Below are 22,398 nucleotides of genomic sequence, written 5' to 3'. Positions count from 1 at the left end.
TACTTTACCAGCAAAGGTTCGTCTAGTCAAGGCTATGGTTTTTCCTGTGGTCATGTATGGATGTGAGAGTTGGACTGTGAAGAAGGCTGAGCACCGAAGAGTTGATGCTTTTGAACTGTGGTGTTGGAGAAGACTCTTGAGAGTCCCTTGGACTGCAAGGAGACCCAACCAGTCCGTTCTAAAGGAGATCAGCCCTGGGATTTCTTTGGAAGGAATGATGCTAAAGCTGAAACTCCAGTACTTTGGCCACCTCATGCGAAGAGTTGACTCATTGGAAAAGACTCTGATGCTGGGAGGGATTGGGGGCAGGAGGAGAAGGGGATGACAGAGGATGAGATGGCTGGATGGCATCACTGACTCGATGGATGTGAGTCTGAGTGACCTCCGGGAGTTGGTGATGGACAGGGAGGCCTGGCGTGCTGCGATTCATGGGGTCGCAAAGAGTCGGACACGACTGAGCGACTGATCTGATCTGATCTGAAGAAACCATATACACTTCAAAGTTTTCCTTTTTCTGGCTTCCATTTTCCATCTACTCACTTTCTATCTACACTTTCTGGTTCAGTCCCTCCAGTCCTCTGATGCCAGAAGTTTCCCAGTCCCACAACCACCAGTCCATTGGTTCTATCGTCTTTCCACAGCCCTTCTCCCCTCACATCCTCAGTTCCCTCCATGTCCATCTCAGCTCCCACAGTCCTTCACTGTAATCACTTCCTCACATACCCCTTCTCCTCCCTTGTCATCAGTCTTTATTGCACTCTCTTGGCTGAATTAGAAGCTTCCTTATATCCACTCTCTGTTCAATCTGTTCCTGCCCCTGAAGTACTGAGCGTGGCAAAAGAAAGCAATGGCTATTGACCTTATTTTAGTTCCATGAGCACTGACTTCAGCGGAGCCATTGCTGTTGCCCAAAGAGTCCTTGAGAGGCAGCATCATGGGGGATGGTTTATGGAGCCAGACTTCTTGGTTTGGATTTCGCACTCTGCCCCTTACCAGCTGTATCATCACAGGGTCTTTATTTTCACTTTCTGTGCCTCCATATTTTCATCTATAAAATAGAAAGAAGTAGAATACTTATCTCTGGGATTGAAGGGAGGATTCAATGAGCTCGCTCTCCGTGCTTCCAAGACCAACCTTCCTGCATGTGCCCTCAGTCTCCTTGCTTCCCACGTCTAAGCATTTTCTGCTCACTCTTCCGCACCATCAAATTTGCCATCTTACCTGGATCATTCCATCATCATATCTACATACTCTCATACCCTTCATTGACCTACCAGCCTTCAGGTAGCTTCCCAATTTTCTCTTCCCTCTTCGCTGCAAAGTGCCTCAGAAGAAATCTCTATGTCTATCCCTCTGCATCCCATTTTCTTGGAGATCCACTCCTAGAAGGTTTTTTTTTTTCACTACTGCTCCATCAAAACTGCCTTCGTCAGGTTTATCAATGACCCCTATATTGCCAACACCATGGTAACTCTCCACCCCAGTTTTATTTGATCTGTCAAATGTCTTGCATTTGGCAAGGCTAGTTACTCCTTCTGGAAACACTTGTCTCACTTGACTTCCTGGCACCACACCCTTGTATTTTTCTTCTTTTCTCTTTGGCTGCTTCTCTTCAGATTCCTTTGCTGTTTCTTCCCCCTATTCTTGATGTCTAAATATTGCTGGGATCAGGGGTTCCACCCTTGGCCCTCTTCCTTCTCTACCTAGGCTGACTTCCTGGGTGGTCTCATCCAGTTTCAAGTGTTAGATGCCATCTCAAAGCTGGTGATACTCTTTCTCCAACATCCTCATGGCTCAGTTTATCACTTCCTTCAGGTCTTGGCTTATATTTCACCTCACATGCAGGTGTTCCCACACCATCACTATATTCTCTCACTGTTTTCTTCTTAGTACTTTTCTTCATCTGCCATTTATTTTATTTGTGTATTGAAAACCTTCTGAAAACAGGGAAATCATCCACTTTGTAGAGTGCCTCATGCATAGAAAGCTACCAATAAGTGTGTTAAATAAAAGCATGATTTCATTCAGTCCCAACAACACCCCCACAGTGCTGTTGGAACGGTTACTACAAATGAGGAAATGGAATAATTTAGGCCCTTGTCATACAGCTGGCAATTCAGGCAGCCCAACTCCAGAGCCTCCATGCTCCCTAGTGCACTGCAGAAGCCAGAGAGGTACAGAGTCGAGATCACAGGGTATTTCTATGGAATTTATCTCGAGGGTTATGGCGAACTACTGGGGTGGGAGTTTGGGGTAGGGAAGTGACATGCCCTGGGTAAAGTGCTGTGTGTGTGCGTGATAAATCACTTCAGTTGTGTCTGACTCTTTGTGACCCTATGGACTGTAGTCTGCCAAGCTTCTCTGTGGGACATGGGATTCTCCAGGCAAGAATACTGGAATGGATAACCATGCCCTCTTCCAAGGGATTTTCCCAACCCAGGGATCAAACCCATGTCTCCTTCATCTCCTGCATTGCACGTGGATTCTTTACCACTGAGCCACCAGGAAACCCGAGTAAAGGGCTGACTCCATCCCAAACATGTCCATAATTGCCTGCTTCAGTTCCTGGGAGATCAAATCATGCCATTTCAGAGGCTGTCTTGGTGCTTTGTTGGAAAGTTTAGGCTGACAGTGTTTATAAGCTCTGCCAGCATCAAACTGGCCTCTGCTGTCAATGTTTAAGGTGGATTTAGTTAAGAGCTTCAAATGAACTTCATCTTAAGGTCTATGGAATTGAAAACCTTTCTTGCTGTTTCCATAGCAGCTTGATAGTTGACATAATTCCTAAAGAAGCTTATATGTTAATTTAGCCCAGGAAACATTTACTCTGTTCATGTGCTGCTGACCCAAAATATCACAACTTGAGTGAGATAGTCTAGTAAATTACTAAGCTGTTTAAAGTACACATAATGTTTCAAGCTATAGTTGGGAAGGACAGGGTTTCCAAAAATCTGATTAAATGAACTCTCCTGTAATTTACAGATTTGACTTCTTTAAAATTTAGAACTCCAAACATCCTAGCCTTTCCAGTAGCTTATGCACGGGGCTTGTAAGACGCACGAGATATTTCCACATAGACAATAAACGCATGTGGTGAATAGATGCTAAAATTTACCTGGTTTCCATGGTGAAATGAACTGCTGTTTTCTGTTCTAAAGGGAACCAACTGTTCACCCTCCGATTCCTCCAAAGCCCAGTTCTGCTGTTTCATCTCCTAACCAGCTGAAGCAGGATAATAGGTAAGACCTAGCATTTCAGAATTTCTTGCAAAATGAAGTTTAAAGGAAATGACACCATATGAATTGTGACTTGTGCAAAGCATGGGTATGTTTTTTGTGCAGGTTCACTGCAGAAGCACTTGGAAAGCTGCTCTAATTCCGTTTGCCCACACAAATGTGTATTTATGTTTGCCTCTGGGGTCGCTGAGGGTTGGACACAACTGAGTGACTTCACTTTCACTTTTCACTTTCATACATTGGAGAAGGAAATGGCAACCCATTCCCGTGTTCTTGCCTGGAGAATCCCAGGGACGGCGGAGCCTGGTGGGCTGCCGTCTATGGGGTCCCACAGAGTCGGACACAACTGAAGTGACTTAGCAGCAGCAGCTGGATACTTATGGCTGCTACCTGTCCTATGGAAACAGACTTTCAAGATAGAAACTAAGCAGTAGTCACGCCCAGGAGATGTTTATACTCAGGTGTCCTCTACTTTATGTATTGGGAACTAATATGTAAGGAACCCTCTCTCCCTGTATATAAATATATATGTATATATGTGCGGCAGTGGGGGTTTAGTCACTCACTTGTGTCCAACTCTCTGTGACCCCAAGGATAGTAACCTGCCAGGCTCCTCTGTCCATGGGATTTCCCAGGCAAGAAAACTGCCGGTTGCCATTTCCTTCCCCAGGGGATCTTTCTGACCAGGGATCAAACCCATGTCTCCTGCATTGAAGGTGGATTCTTCACCACTAAGCCACAATGAAGTCCATTTATTGATATGTATATGTATTGCTTATATATTGATATGTATATATATTGCAAAGAGTTGGATATGACTTAGCTATTGAATGACAGCAACAAGAACAAATATGTGTATAATATATATATGTATATATTTATACACACACACACACACACACACACACATACATCTCTTAACTAATAAAGATTCCCGTTAAGAGCTACATTTTCTAACAAAAGATGTTCTTAAAACTTTGTGTTACTGTTCAAACCCTCCCGTATGTTAGAAAATACCTTTGGATAGTTCTTTAGTCTTATTGAGACATTCGTAACTTATTTAAAAGCTATAACAAATTTTGAAAAATATTATAATTACCTTGCCTCCAAATCAAGAAAAAAAAAAGACAGACTTGATTTTCCATTTTGAATCTCCAGTGCTCTCTAATTAATACTTAGAAACAAATACTTAGAGACTAATTCGGAGATCTCAGCACCTCCCCATGTGTTGCTGTTAAACAGTTTACTAATCTCAAGCTATTTTCCAAGACCTACACAGCACATTTCCGATATTGTTTTTTTTTTTAATTTTATTTTATTTTTAAACTTTATATAATTGTATTAGTTTTGCCAAATATCAAAATGAATCCGCCACAGGTATGCATGTGTTCCCCATCCTGAACCCTTCTCCCTCCTCCCTCCCCATACCATCCCTCTGGGTCGTCCCAGTGCACCAGCCCCAAGCATCCAGTATCGTGCATCAAACCTAGACTGGCAACTCGTTTCATACATGATATTTTACATGTTTCAATGCCATTCTCCCAAATCTTCCCACCCTCTCCCTCTCCCACAGAGTCCATAAGACTGTTCTATACATCAGTGTCTCTTTTGCTGTCTCGTACACAGGGTTATTGTTACCATCTTTCTAAATTCCATATATATGCGTTAGTATACCGTATTGGTGTTTTCCTTTCTGGCTTACTTCACTCTGTATAATAGGCTCCAGTTTCATCCACCTCATTAGAACTGATTCAAATGTATTCTTTTTAATGGCTGAGTAATATTCCATTGTGTATATGTATTGTTAAGAGATTTTTAAAATGGTGTCTCAGTGAAGACTGAATACATTTGATTTGCTTGATGGCCTGCCTTTGATTCTTTTGTATTTTTACTTTTTGATGGTGATTTTTTTGACAACATGTAGGACTTTTGGAAAACTGTTTTTCATTAAAAGGATAACTTTGGCCAGAAAATGCTGATTGTGTGACAGGGCTATGTAGCTTTACGCATTCAACTTAATGTGTTAAAAACTCAGGTCTGAATTTCTATTCACTGAAATGTCACAGGATCTTTGAAATTTTGTCCTTAGGAAGAGAGGATAATATTTTTTAATGTTAAAAAAATTCTTCTTCATTGAATTAATGAAAAATATAGGCCAGATTTATGACTTCTAATCTGCGCAATGGTTATAATTATACACTTGAAAATAACTTTTCAGGCTTTCTATCTTATATTATTTTTCCTTTTACTTTGACAGTATTGAGCAATGTAATATTAATGTGAATTGGATTTTTCAGAGGGCTAAAAAAGTTGGTGTTAGTACCTCCTGAATTCAAAACCTTGGATTCTAGAGCAGTGAATTGAATAGATTTAAAAGAAGCTAAATTTCATCAGAACTGGTCTAATCTGTTTTTACTACTCTAATTTATTTCTTCCACAAATGATCCTAAATATGAAATGAGGACAACTTGCATGTTTTAAACCCTGATTACTTTAATCACAGCAAGATGATTTTAATGAAAGAATATGAAAGGGAAGTGTTTCCTATGTAATTAACACATGTCCTCAGGAGTACAAAAAATAGTTGAATTTAGTTTCTTGAGAACAAGCAAGAATGTGTAAGTAGGTCAATTAGATACTTAGAAAAAAAGCTGAGAAAAGCCTTATACCACAAATTGTTACAGAACCTAACACTGTAAAATTTAATTCTAACAACTCAGTGTGGTCATTCCCAATGTGGTGGATGTGCTGGAAAAATGAAAGTGTTTACCATATTATCTGAGCAAACATATTTTTTGATAGTATTCAAATGGGTTGAGTCTTTGAGAAAAAGATGTTCCTGACACCTAACAAAACATGATTTTTACTACTTAAAAACTTTGTATCATTATCTAATAGAGGTAAGTGTATTTATCTAATAAAGATAAGTGCTTTATTGATGACTGAAAACTAAAATAAATGAACATGAACATATTTAGAAGTTTATTTCCACAGTGCTCTTATTCCAGAAAGCACACTTTCAACTCTTTGAATGTAAATGTTTTCTCATAAATTTAAATTTAACAGAGAAGTGTTTTCTTACCTAACAGACATTATCTTTAATTTGAAAAATATAGGCAGATATATCCAGCTAAACCAAGTGTATATACAGAAGCCAACAGATCTGCTGAAAGAAATATAAGGTACAATGATCTATCCCGATATCTCTATATCTATATCTATGTAATTGTATAAATGATAAAGTATGCTTTATTAGAACACTGAAACATACATGAAATTAATAAAACAGACAAAATCAGTTTTCCAGCTGACTTCAATAGTGGGTAATAAATATTTTTATATGTACTTAGAGAATTTTATTCCTTTTATTGTTATTTCTAAGTATTACATTAAGAAAAACCAAAATTCCCTGAATATGATAACAGAATAAGATCAAACCCCTTAAGACAGGAAAATCTCTCTTTATTCCTAACAGTTGTCCCAAAGTCTATGACATAAGCTGGTGTTGATGTGTAAGGGAATAGGTGGAAATACAGTCATCTGACTGAACATCTACAAAACCTTTGCTTGGAATTGGCTGTATGATAAGGGCACTGAGCTTCTCCTGCACCATCAGTAAAAGGCTTACAAATTGTATTGATGCTTTTGAGTAAGATTTCCCCATGACAATCCTGGTTTACACCTATTGTCTTAAACATCCCATCTGGTTTAGTATTTGTTTTGGATGTATCTTTATGTATTTATTTGAAAAAATACTATTTTTGAAATTAGTTTCTGAACAATGTTATTTTATAAGTCAACCAATATGATAAACCAGTTTTTTTTTTTATGGTAAAAAACACAGCATTAATTTACCATCTTGTTCATGTGGGATAAGTCGCTTCAGTTGTGTCTAACTCTTTGCAACCCTATGGACTGTGGCCTTCCAGGTTCCTCTGTCCATGGGCTTCTCCAGGTAAGAATACTGGAGTGGGTTGCCATTCCCTTCTCCAGGGGATCTTCCCGACCCATGTTATCAAACCCATGTCTCTTATGCCTACCTCCATTGGCAGGCAAGTTCTTTACCACTAGAGCCACCTGGGAAGCCCATCTTAATTTACCATCTTAACCATTATAATAAATCTTTATTTTAAACAATTTTTTTAACTGAAAACACTTTTCAAAGTGCAAAACTTTATGTATTTTTTTTTCTTTATTATCCCCCATGACTCTTAGACTTAGGTCACGCAGATACCTTACCTTTTGGGGGAGTACGTTGTACCTACTGACTTAAGGTACAGTTGTATCTCAGCATTTTCTACAGTATGTCCCATGTGCCACAAGATATCAATGAATGTTCTGGGAAAGAGGCATTTAAAAGCCAACACATTTAGGAAACACAGGAGAATAGATTTCTCTATCATGAATTTCCAGAGCCTTCAGTGTGCGTATATGTACATTCCAAATCTCTAAAAGTCAGTTATGTTTCCTCAGTTTACTTGACTACAAAATTCTTTCTTCATGGAACTCTGTTAACTTTCTATACAGTATTGTTTATGAAACACAGGTCTTAATTCAGGTAAACCTAAAATTATTCCTTTTCGTGACCTAGAGATTTAAGTCCATTACATGTCAGGTGATTCCACATACCCTACAGTTTTAAATGTACTTTCTTTCCCTTTGGAAGCCTAAGAAGACAGATACTTTCACCTTATATAAGGGGTTAATTGATCTTCTGAATATGTTGCTCAATGTTCCTCGAAAACTGAAACTGTTAGTCGCTCAGTCGTGTCCGACTCTTTGAGCCCCCGTGAGTGGTAGCCTGCCACGCTCTTCTGTCTGTGGGATTCTCCAGGCAAGAATACTGGAGCGGGTTGCCATTCCCTTCTCCAGGGGATCTTCCCAACCCAGGGATCGAATCCAGGTCTCCTGCATTGGCATGTGGATTCTTTACCATCTAAGCCACCAGGGAAGCCCAAGGATGTACGCTCAGTGTGATTATAATGTAATGTATAATGTCTGCTAAGTGACATTATAATGTTCTCTGGTTGATAGAAAAGCTTCTGAACATACTCTGTGTTTACTTGTGCAGTTAATTGAATTTCCCCCCCATATCCTTTTTAAATATGTAACTTGCACATAGCTGATACACGTCTTTAGGAGAAACTGTAATTATTTCAGTGAGCACTAGGTGGCAGAGGCAATGCCCGGGCGGAGCGACTGGCGTGCATGTGTGTGAGTGCTGTGAGCTGACCTGATAGGCTATTGTTACTCAGTTAAAGTCAGTAATTTCTGATAACATATGGACTTTTGCTTTCTTCACTGAACACAGATACTTTAGTTCCTTTAAGCATAGCTCAACTGTCATTGACATGAGTTTATTTTTCATTGTTTGAAGGAGTCAGGATCTGGAGAACATTGTCAAAGTGGCCACTTCGCTTCAGAAAACTAAAAAGGGGTGAGCGCTCAAGAGGTTTTGAACTTGCATTTTTCTTCTCTCTCTGTTTCAAAAATGCTTAGCCAGTACCTTTAAATCTTCCAAATATGAACAAAAGCCTGATGCTGCTTATTGTATATAATTTGAAGGAAGAAAGAGTCAGTCTCTAGATTAGTGTTCCTGAGAAATGGGTAATACTGATGCCGACGGACTCTCTTCTTTCTCCGCTTTCTCTTCTGTGGAGTGATGCTCATGGTGCTGACTTTGCTCCAAACCCCCAGTCCTGTATGTATGTTCTGACCCGGGTCTGTGCTTGTCCATCTCCCCAGCACCCCCATATAGAACGCCCCAGGTTATTTTCAACTTCCTCCCCAAACGTGGTATTTCCTGTCTTCTCCGTGTTCTTTCATTCAGGCAAGCCCACCTTTCTGGAATCATTTTTGATTCTTCATCTTGACCCCTCTATGTAGTACCAGGCATGTGTGGATTAAATGTCTAAAGTGCCCTGCACACACCCATGGTCTCACCCAGTTCAAACCCTCATTGGTTCCGTCACAGGTTATCCAGAGTAGCTATTCAGACTGACTGACACTCCTCCAGTCTCTTCTCCCACTAGACCATTACTACCCATCACTGCTGGAGTTTTCTTTCTATGATTCTGCTTGAAAAATCACTCCACTTGGCTCCCCATGGCCTAGTCAATTGCATATAACTTCATGCAATGCCTTTGTTAACCTTGTTCTGACCTAACATTCCTTAGCAATTTCGGACTTCACCAATTCCATTTATCCTACATTCAATACCAAATTAAACTACTTCCTTTCTGAAGTTTCCAGAGCCTCTGCCTTTTGTCTATACCATTCTATTCATGAGCCCTTTTCCAGCCTCAAGGCCACCGTATCAATACATTCAAGTTCTACCCATTTTTCAAGATCCAGATCAGATACTAATGCCTCTGTGAGGTCTTTTCCAAGTGAGTGACCCAGTGAGATGTGACTTCTGCCTCCTTAAGCGATTAGAGTCCTATTATTCAAGTTACATAACAGCTAATCATATTTAGTATTGTTTTGTGGTATTTATGTAAATGTCTCATCTTCTTTGTTATCTCTTTAATCTCCTAGAGCAGATATTTTGTCTTTCTCACCATCTGTCATCTGCAAAGTCTAACACAATGCTTTGTGCAAAGCAGAAGTGTTTATATAGTGGATAATGGTAAGACAATGCTGACCAGTGAGAAAACCTTGGGTATAAACATTCCGTGGTTTAATCCTGTGCCTACAGAATTTTTTTCCTTGTTCAGTGGAAGTTAGCAGTGCTAAGAGGGTTGTTAGGATTGCCAGCTCAAAGACCTGAAGAGAAGTCACAGAAGTGACGGTGAGCTCTTCTCTGCAGCTCATGGACATGGTCTAAATTTGGACAGAGACAGTGGAAAGTATCCTAAAATTTTTATTTTCATTTCTTCTGTTGTCTAAGTGTCTAGATTTCTCATTTTATTTATTTATTTTTGTTTGAGGTAATATTTTTATGGGGATTGAACCATTTTTTGGACTGGATAATTTTTTGACAGCTGTTTAAGGGAGAGATAGGTGAGTGATGCCGAAGGGCAATTACGGTTTGGCACCAGTCAAACAAAAACAGTGAGAGCTTCAGTTGGATTAGCTTTCCTGTCCCCTCTTTCTCACCAGGATACACAAATTCCACAGCCAGACACGTTCTTCACAGGGAGAAGCTGCTGCTTTGATGGGGACCAGGGGAAATGTCTGATGCTCTGGGCTATATGTAGGGACTCAATATAGCTTTTATGTTTATCTGAGTTGCTTTGTAATACTCCTTTGGGAAATGGACTATTACTCCTATCTGACTAAGAGCATTTAATTTAATGCAAATGCAGTGGTGAAACTTAATATCCAAGCTTTCATCAACTTGATGCCATTTTTAAAGCCCAGCTTCTTCATTCACAATGCAGTCCGCATTTTACTTAATTTCCCACAGAGTGTCTTTTCATGATCTATGCTAATTTTCTTGTGGAACCCCAAATCCTGATAATCTCATCATTGTGACTCACCAGTCAGAAAGGTTTGGAGCGAAAATGTATAGAGCTTGCTCTTTCCCTAGGGGACGTGAAACAGATCTGCAGCCTCAGAGTTGGAAGGTAGAATTTCAAATAAGAGATGACAATATAGCATTGTGTTAGGGTCTAGGTAACATTTGTCCCATGCAAGGATAGAACATTAATCCATTTTCTGTCAGGATCAGCAACTTTCACATTTCTATATTTATTCTCAGCCTTTGGCTCTACCAATGAATACGCAATATTACTTGAAAGGATTCATCTCTGTGATGGCCGTTGATTGAATACGTTTTTCAGGTCCCTGAGAGGACCATGCCAGTAACTATTCTGGTGATCTGCTGTACCAGGCATCTCTAAGCACATTAGTGACTCAGTGACTATACCTCTCGAGAGCTGAGCCAAAGTCTTGGTGCCTCTAAATTCAGTTTAAAAAATAAATATAGCAAGCATTTTAAAAATGAAAACATTAATATTGACTGGGTACTGTTTACGATAATTGCCAAAATTAATTGAGAGTTTATGACATGCTAGGCATCATGCTAATCGCTTTCTATTCATTAACTTATTGGTTCTTTTCTGAGGTGGGGACGATTAGTATTCTTACTTTGCAACTGAAAAAATTGAGAGAGCAAGAGGTTAGACAACTCACCCAGAGTCACCAAGTAATAAGCAGTAAAGCCTGCATTGGAATCCAAGTATCCCTGACTTGGGAACCTGAATGTCTAACTACCTACTTACTTGGCCTCCTGGTCTATACCAGTGATGACTCAAGAAGAAAGAGGAACATTGAGGAAGTGTGGAAAATGTGTGATTCTAGAGCAGGAAGAAGAGAGAACCAAGATTTGTGAACTGGAAAACTGGATGAGGAAGGCAAGAGAAATGAGGGTAGAGCGGGTGGATAGAAGGGATGAGGGGAGGAGGTTCTGTGAGGAGCAAACAGGAAGGAAAATCCACTCCGGCCGCCTTCTTGGGGGAGAGGGCTGAGCTAAGGAATATTCCAGAACCCAGGGGTTTGGCTTAAACAGGTAGCTCCTGAAGAAGCAGCCAATAGACTTCACAGTTCTCAAATACAAAAGCAGGAGAGCAAATCTAGCTGACCTGGAATGAGGGAGAGTAGAATTCCAGAAAGAGACCAGACTTACTGATAAACAAGTGTTTTCCAAAATTTTCTCTGTGCAAGCACATTATGCAAAGATAGAATCTATAATAAGTCAACATACCTATATTTTTTGATGCACTTTGACCTTGTATTAAGCATCTACTGTGTGAAAAACTCCGGATTAAGCACTGAAGAAGATCCAATATAAAACTGTTCTAAATTTTAAGTGGTGTGGGAATGTGTGTATGTGTCTGTGTTTCTCTGTATGTACACTCACACTCATATATGTAGAAGCAAGGAGACAATTGTGTGACTATCATTGGGTTGGGCAAAAAGTTTGGTTAGTGAATATGTTATTCAATAAAATTCTTGGTGAATCTGAAAAACACGTCTTATTTTTACTTAAAATTAAGCGAACTTTTTAGCCAACCTAATACATTACAAAGTATAGCAAGGTAAGTTTCATAAAGGAGATATAAAAACCCAAAACACTGCAAAGCTTCCAAAAATGTAGGGCTCTCTATTCACTAAAAGGACTGGGAAAGATTTGTTGCAGAAAGGTCTGTCTGAGGAGAGCTTTGGAAGATAGACATGTTTTTCATGGATGATGAAGGTGGGATATTTGTTGAACTTCAGAAAACTCAGAAACAGTTGTTTTAAGCTGAATCTGTCCCTGACTTTTACTGAATGGAGATATTCTTTCTCTTCCCAAAGTGAAGAATTGGATAATCTCATCAAAATGAACAAAAGTTTGAATAGGTAAGATCTTTTCTTTTTTTTTTTTGCTTTATTACTGAATTCCCTTTGGTACTTTTCAGTAGTTTTGAGCACGAGGACCCATATACTGGGCTAGTCAAAAGTGTTCTACAAATCTTAGACAAAAAGCTTGCAGAAATCTTCATTTCATCATTGTTACAAATGGTTATTACAATTTAAAGATACTAATATAAACTGTCATTGATTTTCATACACCATTGTTTAGTAAAGCAGTTATAAAAATAAACACATTTATCTTCCTGCAATTCTATTATATTTGTATGTAAATAGTTTCGTTTGGTCACTGAATGCTTTTAGTTTAATCACTACAAAACCCACTAATTTTCTTAGTTAATATTACCTGCTTATTTTGAATAATTTGTAATTGCATAATTTACAGATCTTATTAATTGAAGCTTGAAGTGCAATTTTAGTTTTCTCTCTGTTACTTGGTCCACTAATGCACAAAATAAGTAGGTACCAGAGTGAAGGAGAAACAAAGCAAATATCAAATGAGTTCATAGATCTGATGATAAAGAGATGTGATTTTTCATGCCCTGTGTTGACAAAAATGATCTATTAATAAATGACTACCAACGACTCACCTGGAAGGAAAGTTATGACCAACTTAGACAGCATATTAAAAAACAGAGACATTACTTTGACAATAAAGGCCCGTCTAGTCAAGGCTATGGTTTTTCCAGTGGTCATGTATGGATATGAGAATTGGACTATAAAGAAAGCTGACCACTGCAGAATTGATGCTTTTGAACTGTGGTGTTGGAGAAGACTCTTGAGAGTCCCTTGGACTGCAAGGAGATCCAACCAGTCCATCCTAAAGGAGATCAGTCCTGGGGTTCACTGGAAGGACTGATGTTGAAGCTGAAACTCCAATACTTTGGCCACCTGATGTGAAGATCTGACTCATTTGAAAAGACCCCAATGCTGGGAAAGATTGAGGGCAGGAGGAGAAGGGGACGACAGAGGATGAGATGGTTGGATGGCGTCACCGACTCAGTGGACATGGGTTTGGGTGGACTCCGGGAGTTGGTGATGGACAGGGAGGCCTGGCGTGCTGCGGTTCATGGGGTTGCAAAGAGTCGGACACGACTGACTGAACTGAACTGAACCAACGACTCACTACGATTTGCTGCTTTTCAGTTTGTTTTTTTTTAATTTACAGAGAAAGGAGGTATTAGATCAGGAATCAGACTCCGCAGTCTGATGAGGCCAGGCGGGTAGAGATACATGAAGGGAGCTGGTTCTGAAACATGGAGGGAGTGCCTGTCTCAGATGCCTGGATGTTTCTCAGCTCCAATTGCAATGTGAGAATTTGAGCCCAGAGTTGCAGGACACTTTCAGGAGATCCTGAAACTCCAGGCGTCCACATGTCATGATCAGCTTTGTAAATATTGGCTCATACTATAACATTTCTTGAATGCAAACAATGCAAACAATGGACTTATTACAGCTTGCGGCTCCCCAGTTTGTATCTTCTTTCCTTTTCTCCAAGGTCCGCTGCAATTTAATATTTGAGTCTAGGAAAAAAATCTGTTTGGAATAAAGTGATTTCAGGAATCGTGGCTCATCTTTCCCAAACAACTTCTATTTCCTATCTCAGATATAAACTGATCTTTGCTTATATGAGTTAAGTATCCATCATTAATAGTGACAAGGTTTTTTACTCAATTCTTTTAAAGAAATCAAGGTCTCGATGGTCTCTTCAGAGCAAATCTTAAGTCAGAATTAACGGAGAAAAGGTAAGTGCATCTGTCTCTAACCTGAAAATATTATCTCCCAGATTGCTTGTTTTATTTTTTCAGACATTAGCTGGAAGGGAGTTATCTCCTCTGGCATAAAAATGTGCTAACAGATGGGGCGGTGCACTCAGTATTGTACATGTAGTTCAGACATAATTGCCCAGAAGGATTTCTGCTGCTCTATTCAGTAAGAGTAAATGAGCAATTCATGAAAATTTTTTACTGTATCTGACCTTTCAAGATAACATAATTTTTTTTCAATATGCAGTCTCTTATTTTAATTTCTTTGTGGTTTTTAGAGCCAAAAGCCTTGAAAATCTCATCTTTGTGAATACCCGGACAGATAAAGATGGCAAAGGGTAAGATCTGATTGAGACTCGTACAGCCTTTTTTGATTGATTTGTAAACTGTGTGCCATTTCCTGGGGAGACCTTCTGCTCAAGACAAGAGTCAGACAGGCTGGTGGAACAGACCCTTGATCAGGGTCAGGAGATGGGGGGGCGGGTATCTTGGTGCAACCTCTGTCACTAGGATCAATCAGGGTGACCCTGGACAAGTGGCCTCTGTTTCCTCAATCCATAAAATGAAGGGTATGATCTAAATAGATGGTCTCCAAGTTCCCTCTTACATCTAAAAGTGAAAGAAATCAAACAGATCACTAGACGTAGTGGACAATAGGCTGGTTTATGGACTAAATATATTCACTATAAGACATTTTGATGCCAATTGTACAGCCCCTCACCCCTGAAGTCTTTACCAGGGACTAAAGCATTTTTCAGTTGGAATGTTGATCAACTCACTTCATTTGTCTATCACTCAGATGCACTTGTAAACATCTCAAGGTCAAAAGCCATGCTTTTATTGACTTTATATCATAAAAAGTGTTAATTAATGGTCAGTAACTGAACATTTAAAGAAGTTGACTTACAGTTCTAGACTGACACTGATATACTAGAAAATGAATTACTACTGATATTATTTTTCATGTTGAAAAATATCAAACTTTTGACAGTTTCATTAAAGAAAATCCCAGAACAATCAAGAACTGCATAAGGCTAAAGATGTATGGGGTCTCCACTGCTTTTTCTCCAGATTGGCTATTTTTACCTTGTATTCGGTTAGTCATTAGATTTGCCTTCCAAACTTGATGATTTCTATTGTCCTGGTTATCTTTAAAAACCATTAATCTGTGCCAATCTGTGCACAGGCAGATATTCTAGCATTCCTGGTCAAGCTTGGCAGTATGCCTTCTTAACCCTCTCTAATGTAGAGCACTTAACAAAATCTATATAGTAAAAATTGTTGACAGTCACCACCTCCATTCAGACATCAAATACTTATTAACAACGAATTAGTATAGTATGAATCAGCAAGCATTATTATGGGTGATTTTTTTTTTTTTAATAGAGAACAGATGAAGTGAGAAAACAGTCAATTCTCTATAAGTGGTTATATGAGTTTTCCATTAAAGCAGTGGAAATCAGGAAAAGGGAGATGAGTATCACAAGTCAATCATTGTATGGGCTAGGAAAGAAGAAAAAAGGGAATGATTTGTGATCTGGGATAACTTGATAGAGACTGGGCTTTGATGCAGAAAAGACAGCTCTCAATGGTGTAGTAGGGGGCAGGCATAGTTCCTTTTCCTTCTTCCCTCCTTCTTCTTTATACAGAAAGAAAACCTCAGATGTCAACAGTCTTATCACAGTGAAAGATAGAGACAGATGAAAATAACATGAACAATCGGGGGATTTAGAAAGATTAGCTTTCATTATCCCTGTTTTAAGCTATCAGCCTGTGAAAGTTTTATTGGTTGTGACCAACTCATATAAAGTACTGGAGTCATCATAGAGTTATTTCTACTTTTCCAAGGTTTCTTTTTATTAAAGATGACTTTTCTAAATCTTCAAAGTGTTTAGATTCAAAATGTTGATCCTCTGATTTCCACCCTTGATATGAATGATTTTCATGTTTAAGGCAGACAATAGCTCAACACATGTATTAAAGTTAGCTTCCCACCAACCCACCCTCGAAGGATAAAGAAAGCAAAAGTTGAAATGTGGAAAGAACTTTTAAATTGAGTTAATCATGACTGAGTCATGGTTGGGCCCTCACTATAGGATAGTTAGCATATCAGCATTTGGCATGAGAAGAGCTGCTTGAATTAAATATTTCTAAAGACTTCTGATGTTTTAGGTACTGATAACATCTTACTCCTATTGTGAGAAATCTGCTGTTGAATTTTTCTCTTTCTCTTTCCACTGCTCTGCTCTCTCCACCCCCTCCAATGCTGTAAAGAAACCAAGGCCTTGGAAGTCTTATTAAAGTTAATCAAAGGGCTGACAAAATCGAGAAAGGGTAAGTAAAGCTTCGAACGTGATGGGGCTCCCTTTTTTCATGTTAGCTTTTTACACCTCATTAGAAATGGAGTGTTATGGTTTCCTCTGTCACAGATGAGCCATTGCACTTTGGGGTCTGTCAGAGAGAGGAAATAAGGAATATGATGAATCCTGTTTCTATAAGACCACATGCTTGCGTTGCACTAATGTGCAAGAAAGCCTGTTATTCTATATTTTCTTAAATAACTTAAAAATGAGACAAATTTTCTATTTAAATTGAGAAATATAAAGGACAAAAAAGCAAAGTGAGAAGTGTGTTGGTAAAGTTTTTTTTTTTTTAATTTATTTGGTTGTCTTGGGTCTTAGCTGTGGCATGAGAGATCTAGTTTCCTGACCAGGGATTGAACCTGGGCCCCCTGCATTAGGAGTGCAGAATCTTAACCACTGGACCACCAGGGAAGTCCTGGTGAAGCGTTTTAAACTGTGGAAATTAATAAAGATAAGCTAAGGAAAAATTACATCACAATTTCTCCAGTCAGTTGGCCCTGGAAACATCTGACACCCTTTCAGGGATGTTCTTGTTTATATGGTTTTCAGAGAAAACTGAATGCAACCTAACTGATACAGGTTTTCATGTTTTTCCCAAAGAAGCCAAGATCTCAAAGAGGTTATTAAAGCAAATGCCACGACAGATCAGACAAGCAGAGGGTGAGATCAGCTTTTATGTTTCCGAATCTTGGTTATTTTCCCCTGGGTTAGCTGTGTGATTTTCTCAGCCCATTAAAGGGGGACATATCTTTGAGTCTGGCTCCTCTCCTCTGTGTCTGAACCCTATTGCCCAGAGCTTTACCCTGGAGAGTCTATAGAATGTTCTATCTTAATTTAAATTCACGTAGCCCAATAGAATCCTAGAGATTAAGTTAACTTTTTATTGATAGATATGTTTTGTAACAAAAATTAATTTAATACTAGTATAATAATTTTCTCTGAAAGCTTGAATTAATCATCAATAATGTGGAATGTGTATATTAAAAAATACTATGGGAATACTTTGAAACTGATCTAATTTTCTTTTTTTTAAGAAGTAAAGACCTTGATAGCATTATCAAAGTGAATCCCAAAGAAAGTGCAAACACCACTGGGTAAGACATACTAGTGTCTTTAAATCTGATTTCTGTAAGTGACAATAAAATAAAATGAGTTGGCATTTTAATTTCAGAAACATGTTTTACTAGCATGGAATTGGATAATAATGAGGGGCTACATGACCTTTCACTGTCTGACTCTTTGCGACCCCATAGACTGTACCCTGCCAGGCTGCTCTGTCTATGGGATTCTCCAGGGAAGAATACTGGAGTGGGTTGCCATTTCCTTCTCCAGGGGATCTTCCCAACTCAGAGAGTGAACCTGGGTCTCCTGCATTGCAGGAACATTCTTTACCATCTGAGCCACAGGGAAGCACAAAGATAAAATGATTTGGCACTTTAATTTCAGAAACATGTTTTACTAGTATGGAATTGGATAAGAATGATGGGTCACATGACCTTTCCTCCTTGCTCCCCATAAGATTGCTTATTTTTGAAGAATTGTGCCAATGTTTGATAGGAAGTTGCCTTTTCTCCCAGATTTTGGTTTGGCTTTAGAGGTGAGTTATTGAATTGAATTCCTTTGCGTCTAAAGAAAGTGTAATCTTGACATTTTAAAAGTGAGTTTTTAAAATGGCAAAGGTAACCAAGAGTGAGACTAGACTAAAATTCATGACATCAACTTCTCTAAGAATGATGTCTCAGAAGGCAATCTAAGGGAGGCCCTGGGCGGTACACACTGTGAGTAAGAGCCTCTCATCCTGGCCTTGCTCAGAGCTGGGCCCACAGGCAGCAGGGCCCAGTCACAGTACTTCTGCCAGCTCCTCCTGCCACCTTTGGATTTGGGCTGTGCCCTTTCTGATATTTCTCAGTGCCTTTTAATGGAGGAAACATGCATCTCCCCAAGAAGTGAGTCATTTATTTTCCTACCATGTTAAGGCCTTTTTATTGCTCTTATAATTTACCATAATCTAATTATGGGCTTCCCTGTTGGCTCAGATGGTAAAGAATCTGCCTGCAATGCAGGAGACTTGGGTTCGATCCTTGGGTTTGGAAGATCCCCTGGAAAAGGGAATGGCTACCCACTCCAGCATTCTTGCCTGGAGAATCCCATGGACAGAAGACTCTGTTGGACTGCAGTCCATTGGGTTACAAAGAGTTGGACATGACTGAGCAACTAACACACACACACAATTTAATTATATTCTAAAAGGCTTGATTTGGGGGAGTGGTTGCATTTATATGAAGACATCTATTTTTATTATTTTTAATACTGTAAAACTATTATTTATATTATTACTGTCATCTAAAAATAAAACAGGCAATTATATCTGATTTATTAGATGGAAATTTACATTATATCTGGATCCAGTATAGAACTTTATCTATTAATAGCTTATGTTACTTCAGTGCCACCCATCTGGGATATTCAAACAAGATATATCTGAGGGCAAAGTTGATTTTGTTAAATAGTAAGTCATTTAATGTATACATACACATTTTGAGAATAAAACAGAAACATGCTAAGTTTCTTGTTGATAAATTAAGAAACTTAAATGGTTTTTAGCTCAGGATGTGAGAGAAGAGTTTTAATTTGCATTTAGAGCTTTAAAAATTACATTGATAGAGAATGTGTATATTTTATCACTTCTTAATTTTTCCAATCATTGTTCACTTGATTAGTGTTTTATTTTAATGACATTCATTAAAACTCATTTCCTTACTCAAAGGAAGCAAGACCTCGATGGGCTTATTAAAGTAAACCCTGAAACACATAAAAATATTAAGAGGTAAGTAATTTAAAGCTTTTCATTTCTCCTTTGACATTTATAGACTCACTGGAATTCTGAGTACTTGCATTCAGGAGAGCAAATTGGAATTCAAACCAAACTGAACTATTTTTTCCCAAATACATCATATTAAGCAATTCTGTATGACTGATACACAGAAGTGACCTCTTGCATTTTATTCTCAGGTGACATCTGCTATAAGGTAGATTTTGAGAAATTTAATGGGAACTTGACTACCTTATCTAGTATTTATTTCTTTGTGTGTATGTGTGTGTGTGTGTGAGGATGTATGTGTATGTACAGTGTAAATAGTAATGTCATATGTACACACTCTATATTTAGAATGGATAACCAACAAGGGCCTACTGTATACCACAGGGAACTCTGCTCCATGTTATGTGGCAGCCTCGGTGGGAGAGAAGATTGAGGAAGAAGGGATACATGTATATATATGTTGACTCCTTTTGCTGTCTACCTGAAACTATCACAACATTGTTAATTGGCTATATTCCAATATAAAATAAATCAAAAATTTTAAAAAATATACTTTAAATTAATTTATTAAAGATATAAAAAACTGTGTTATGTATAAATGTATGTGTGCATATATGTGTGTTGATATGTGTATGAGTGTGTATTAATCAGGATTCTCCAGAGAAACAAAACAGTAGAATATACAGTAGAAATACAGTAGGATATACAGGTAGAAAGGGAGATTTATTATAAGGAATTAGCACATACCCTTATGGATGCTGAGAGTTCCCAAGATCTATTGTTGGCAAGCTGGAGACCCAACCAGTTGTGTAGTTCCAGTTCCAGTTTGAAGGCCTTAGACCAGGAGAGCCCACGTTTAAGCTTCAGTTCAAGGGCAAGAGAAGAGCAATGTTTCAGGTCAAGCACTCAGGCAGGCAAAGTCTCCTCTTACCTCAGCCTTTTTGTTCTATTCAGTCTTTCAACTGAATAGCCATGGCCCACCCATGTTGGGGATGGCCATCTGCTTTACTCAGTCTACAGATTCAGATGTTATGCTCATCCCCAAACTCCCCCACAGCACACCTGGAATAATATTTGACCAAACATCTGGGCACCCTGGGCCCGGTCAAGCTGACATGTGAAATTAACCATCGCAGTGTGGATATGAAAGTGAAAGTGTTAGTTGCTCAGCCATGTGACTCTCTGCAATCTCATGGACTGTAGCCCACCAGATTACTCTGTCCTTGGTCTAAACCACCAGGAAAGCCCATCACAATGTGTATATTTATATATATAAATAAATGTATATGTGTGTATGTAAGTAGTATGTGTGTATAAGTGTACATGTATGAATGCATAGTGAATATAAATAAATGTATTCTGTGGGTGTGTAAGTAGTGTGTGTGAATGTGTTTATGTACAGATCATGTATGCATATATACTATATTTGTATGTAGTGTGTATATATGTATGTTGTGTAATGTATGTTTAAAGATGAAGAGGTTAACAAAGCGTACTTTGTAAAAGACTTGCCCTACCCATGAATTGCCAAGGAAATCTGGAAAGCTTATGTCCTCTTGCTTTTTTTTTATTTTTTAAAAGACAGATGGAACATATCTGAAACTGAGCTTGTTGTCATGTTGCTGAGAAGCGTACCAAGTAATTCCATGTGGCTTCTTTTGAACCTCTTTCCATTCGTTCACTCAGTACATGATATTAGGAGTTGATTCTAAACTGTGGCGCTAATGCCTGCAGGCCCCGGCTGGCTGAAGCTGGTGTGCATCGTCAGGCCATCCTGTTCTCAGCAATGCTGGTGTGGTTGCAGACCCAGTGACCCGTTGTGTTACAGACGTGCAGTTTTTTGCAGCCAATAAACTAAGAAGAAAGCACTGATTTCCCTGGTTACCTAGGTGTTTCAGGGAGGGAGCTTGAGGCAGTGAAAGGGAGCAGGGAGTCTAAAGGATCAGGGTTCAAATTCTGGCTGTGTCACTTACCCCATGCTTCAATTTAGAGATCATAATGCTATCACACTTGGCACATTGGAGATACAAATAATTAACAGCAATAATAAAGATTCACATGAATTATGTTTTCTTAATGATTTAGATGGGGCTTCCCTGGTGGCTCAGCGGTAAAAAATCTGCCTGCCAGTGCAGGAGATGTAGGTTTGATCTCTGGGTCGGAAATATCCACCAGAGAAGGAAATGGCAATCCACTCCAGTTTTCGTGCCTGGAGAATTCCAGGGACAGAGGACCCTGATAGACTACAGTCCACAGGGTAGCAAAGAGTTGGACATGCCTTAGCGACTAAACAACAACAATGATTTAGATACTTTCAAATACTTAATTTACTTTGACTCTACAAGAGAAATTTATGTTTTATTTTTCTAATTTTTATTAAAGAGAGTATTTCAAATCATTACCTACTGTTTTTCATAGGTTGAGGGGTGTGTGTGTGTATGTGTTTGCCTATGTGTACACATGTACACACACACAAATGTATGCATTCACATGTGTATACTTGTGTGTGCATACGTGTGTGTCTACATGTGTCAATGCATATGAATGTATGCATGTATGTGCAGACATGTGTGATTGTATGCTGCTGCTGCTGCTGCTTCGCTCCAGTCGTGTCCGACTCTGTGTGACCCCATAGATGGCAGCCCACCAGGCTCCGCCATCCCTGGGATTCTCCAGGCAAGAACACTGGAGTGGGTTGCCATTTCCTTCTCCAATGCATGAAAGTGAAAAGTGAAAGTGAAGATGCTCAGTTGTGTCCGACTCTATCGACCCCATGGACTGCAGCCTACTAGGCTCCTCCATCCATGGGATTTTCTAGGCAAGAGTGTGTGATTGTATACATCTTTATAAATGCT

The 22,398-nt window shown here is 39.0% G+C and overlaps 1 protein-coding gene and 1 non-coding gene across 20 annotated transcripts in view; one reads left to right on the top strand and one right to left on the bottom strand.

Moving 5' to 3' along the window:
* SCEL (sciellin) overlaps positions 1 to 22,398 on the top strand; it is a 124,918-nt gene that overhangs the window by 51,751 nt on the left and 50,769 nt on the right. For 12 of the 19 annotated variants that reach the window (XM_044927207.2, XM_025262726.3, XM_044927204.2 and 9 more), the window contains 10 exons: positions 3,159 to 3,239; positions 6,353 to 6,418; positions 8,614 to 8,673; positions 12,537 to 12,581; positions 14,279 to 14,338; positions 14,638 to 14,697; positions 16,634 to 16,693; positions 17,323 to 17,382; positions 17,757 to 17,816; positions 19,490 to 19,549. In XM_044927207.2, coding sequence (XP_044783142.2) covers positions 3,159 to 3,239; positions 6,353 to 6,418; positions 8,614 to 8,673; positions 12,537 to 12,581; positions 14,279 to 14,338; positions 14,638 to 14,697; positions 16,634 to 16,693; positions 17,323 to 17,382; positions 17,757 to 17,816; positions 19,490 to 19,549 — 612 coding nt within the window. The remainder of the gene's footprint in view (positions 1 to 3,158; positions 3,240 to 6,352; positions 6,419 to 8,613; positions 8,674 to 12,536; positions 12,582 to 14,278; positions 14,339 to 14,637; positions 14,698 to 16,633; positions 16,694 to 17,322; positions 17,383 to 17,756; positions 17,817 to 19,489; positions 19,550 to 22,398) is intronic. The other 7 variants (XM_044927199.2, XM_025262724.3, XM_044927197.2 and 4 more) reach the window with 6 other exon arrangements.
* TRNAR-CCU lies at positions 17,061 to 17,133 on the bottom strand. The gene has a single exon. It is a non-coding gene; the product is annotated as a tRNA-Arg (tRNA).

This window comes from Bubalus bubalis, chromosome 13, assembly GCF_019923935.1.
Source record: "Bubalus bubalis isolate 160015118507 breed Murrah chromosome 13, NDDB_SH_1, whole genome shotgun sequence".
NCBI classification, from domain to species: domain Eukaryota; kingdom Metazoa; phylum Chordata; class Mammalia; order Artiodactyla; family Bovidae; genus Bubalus; species Bubalus bubalis.
This window is presented reverse-complemented; position numbering and strand designations above follow the sequence as displayed.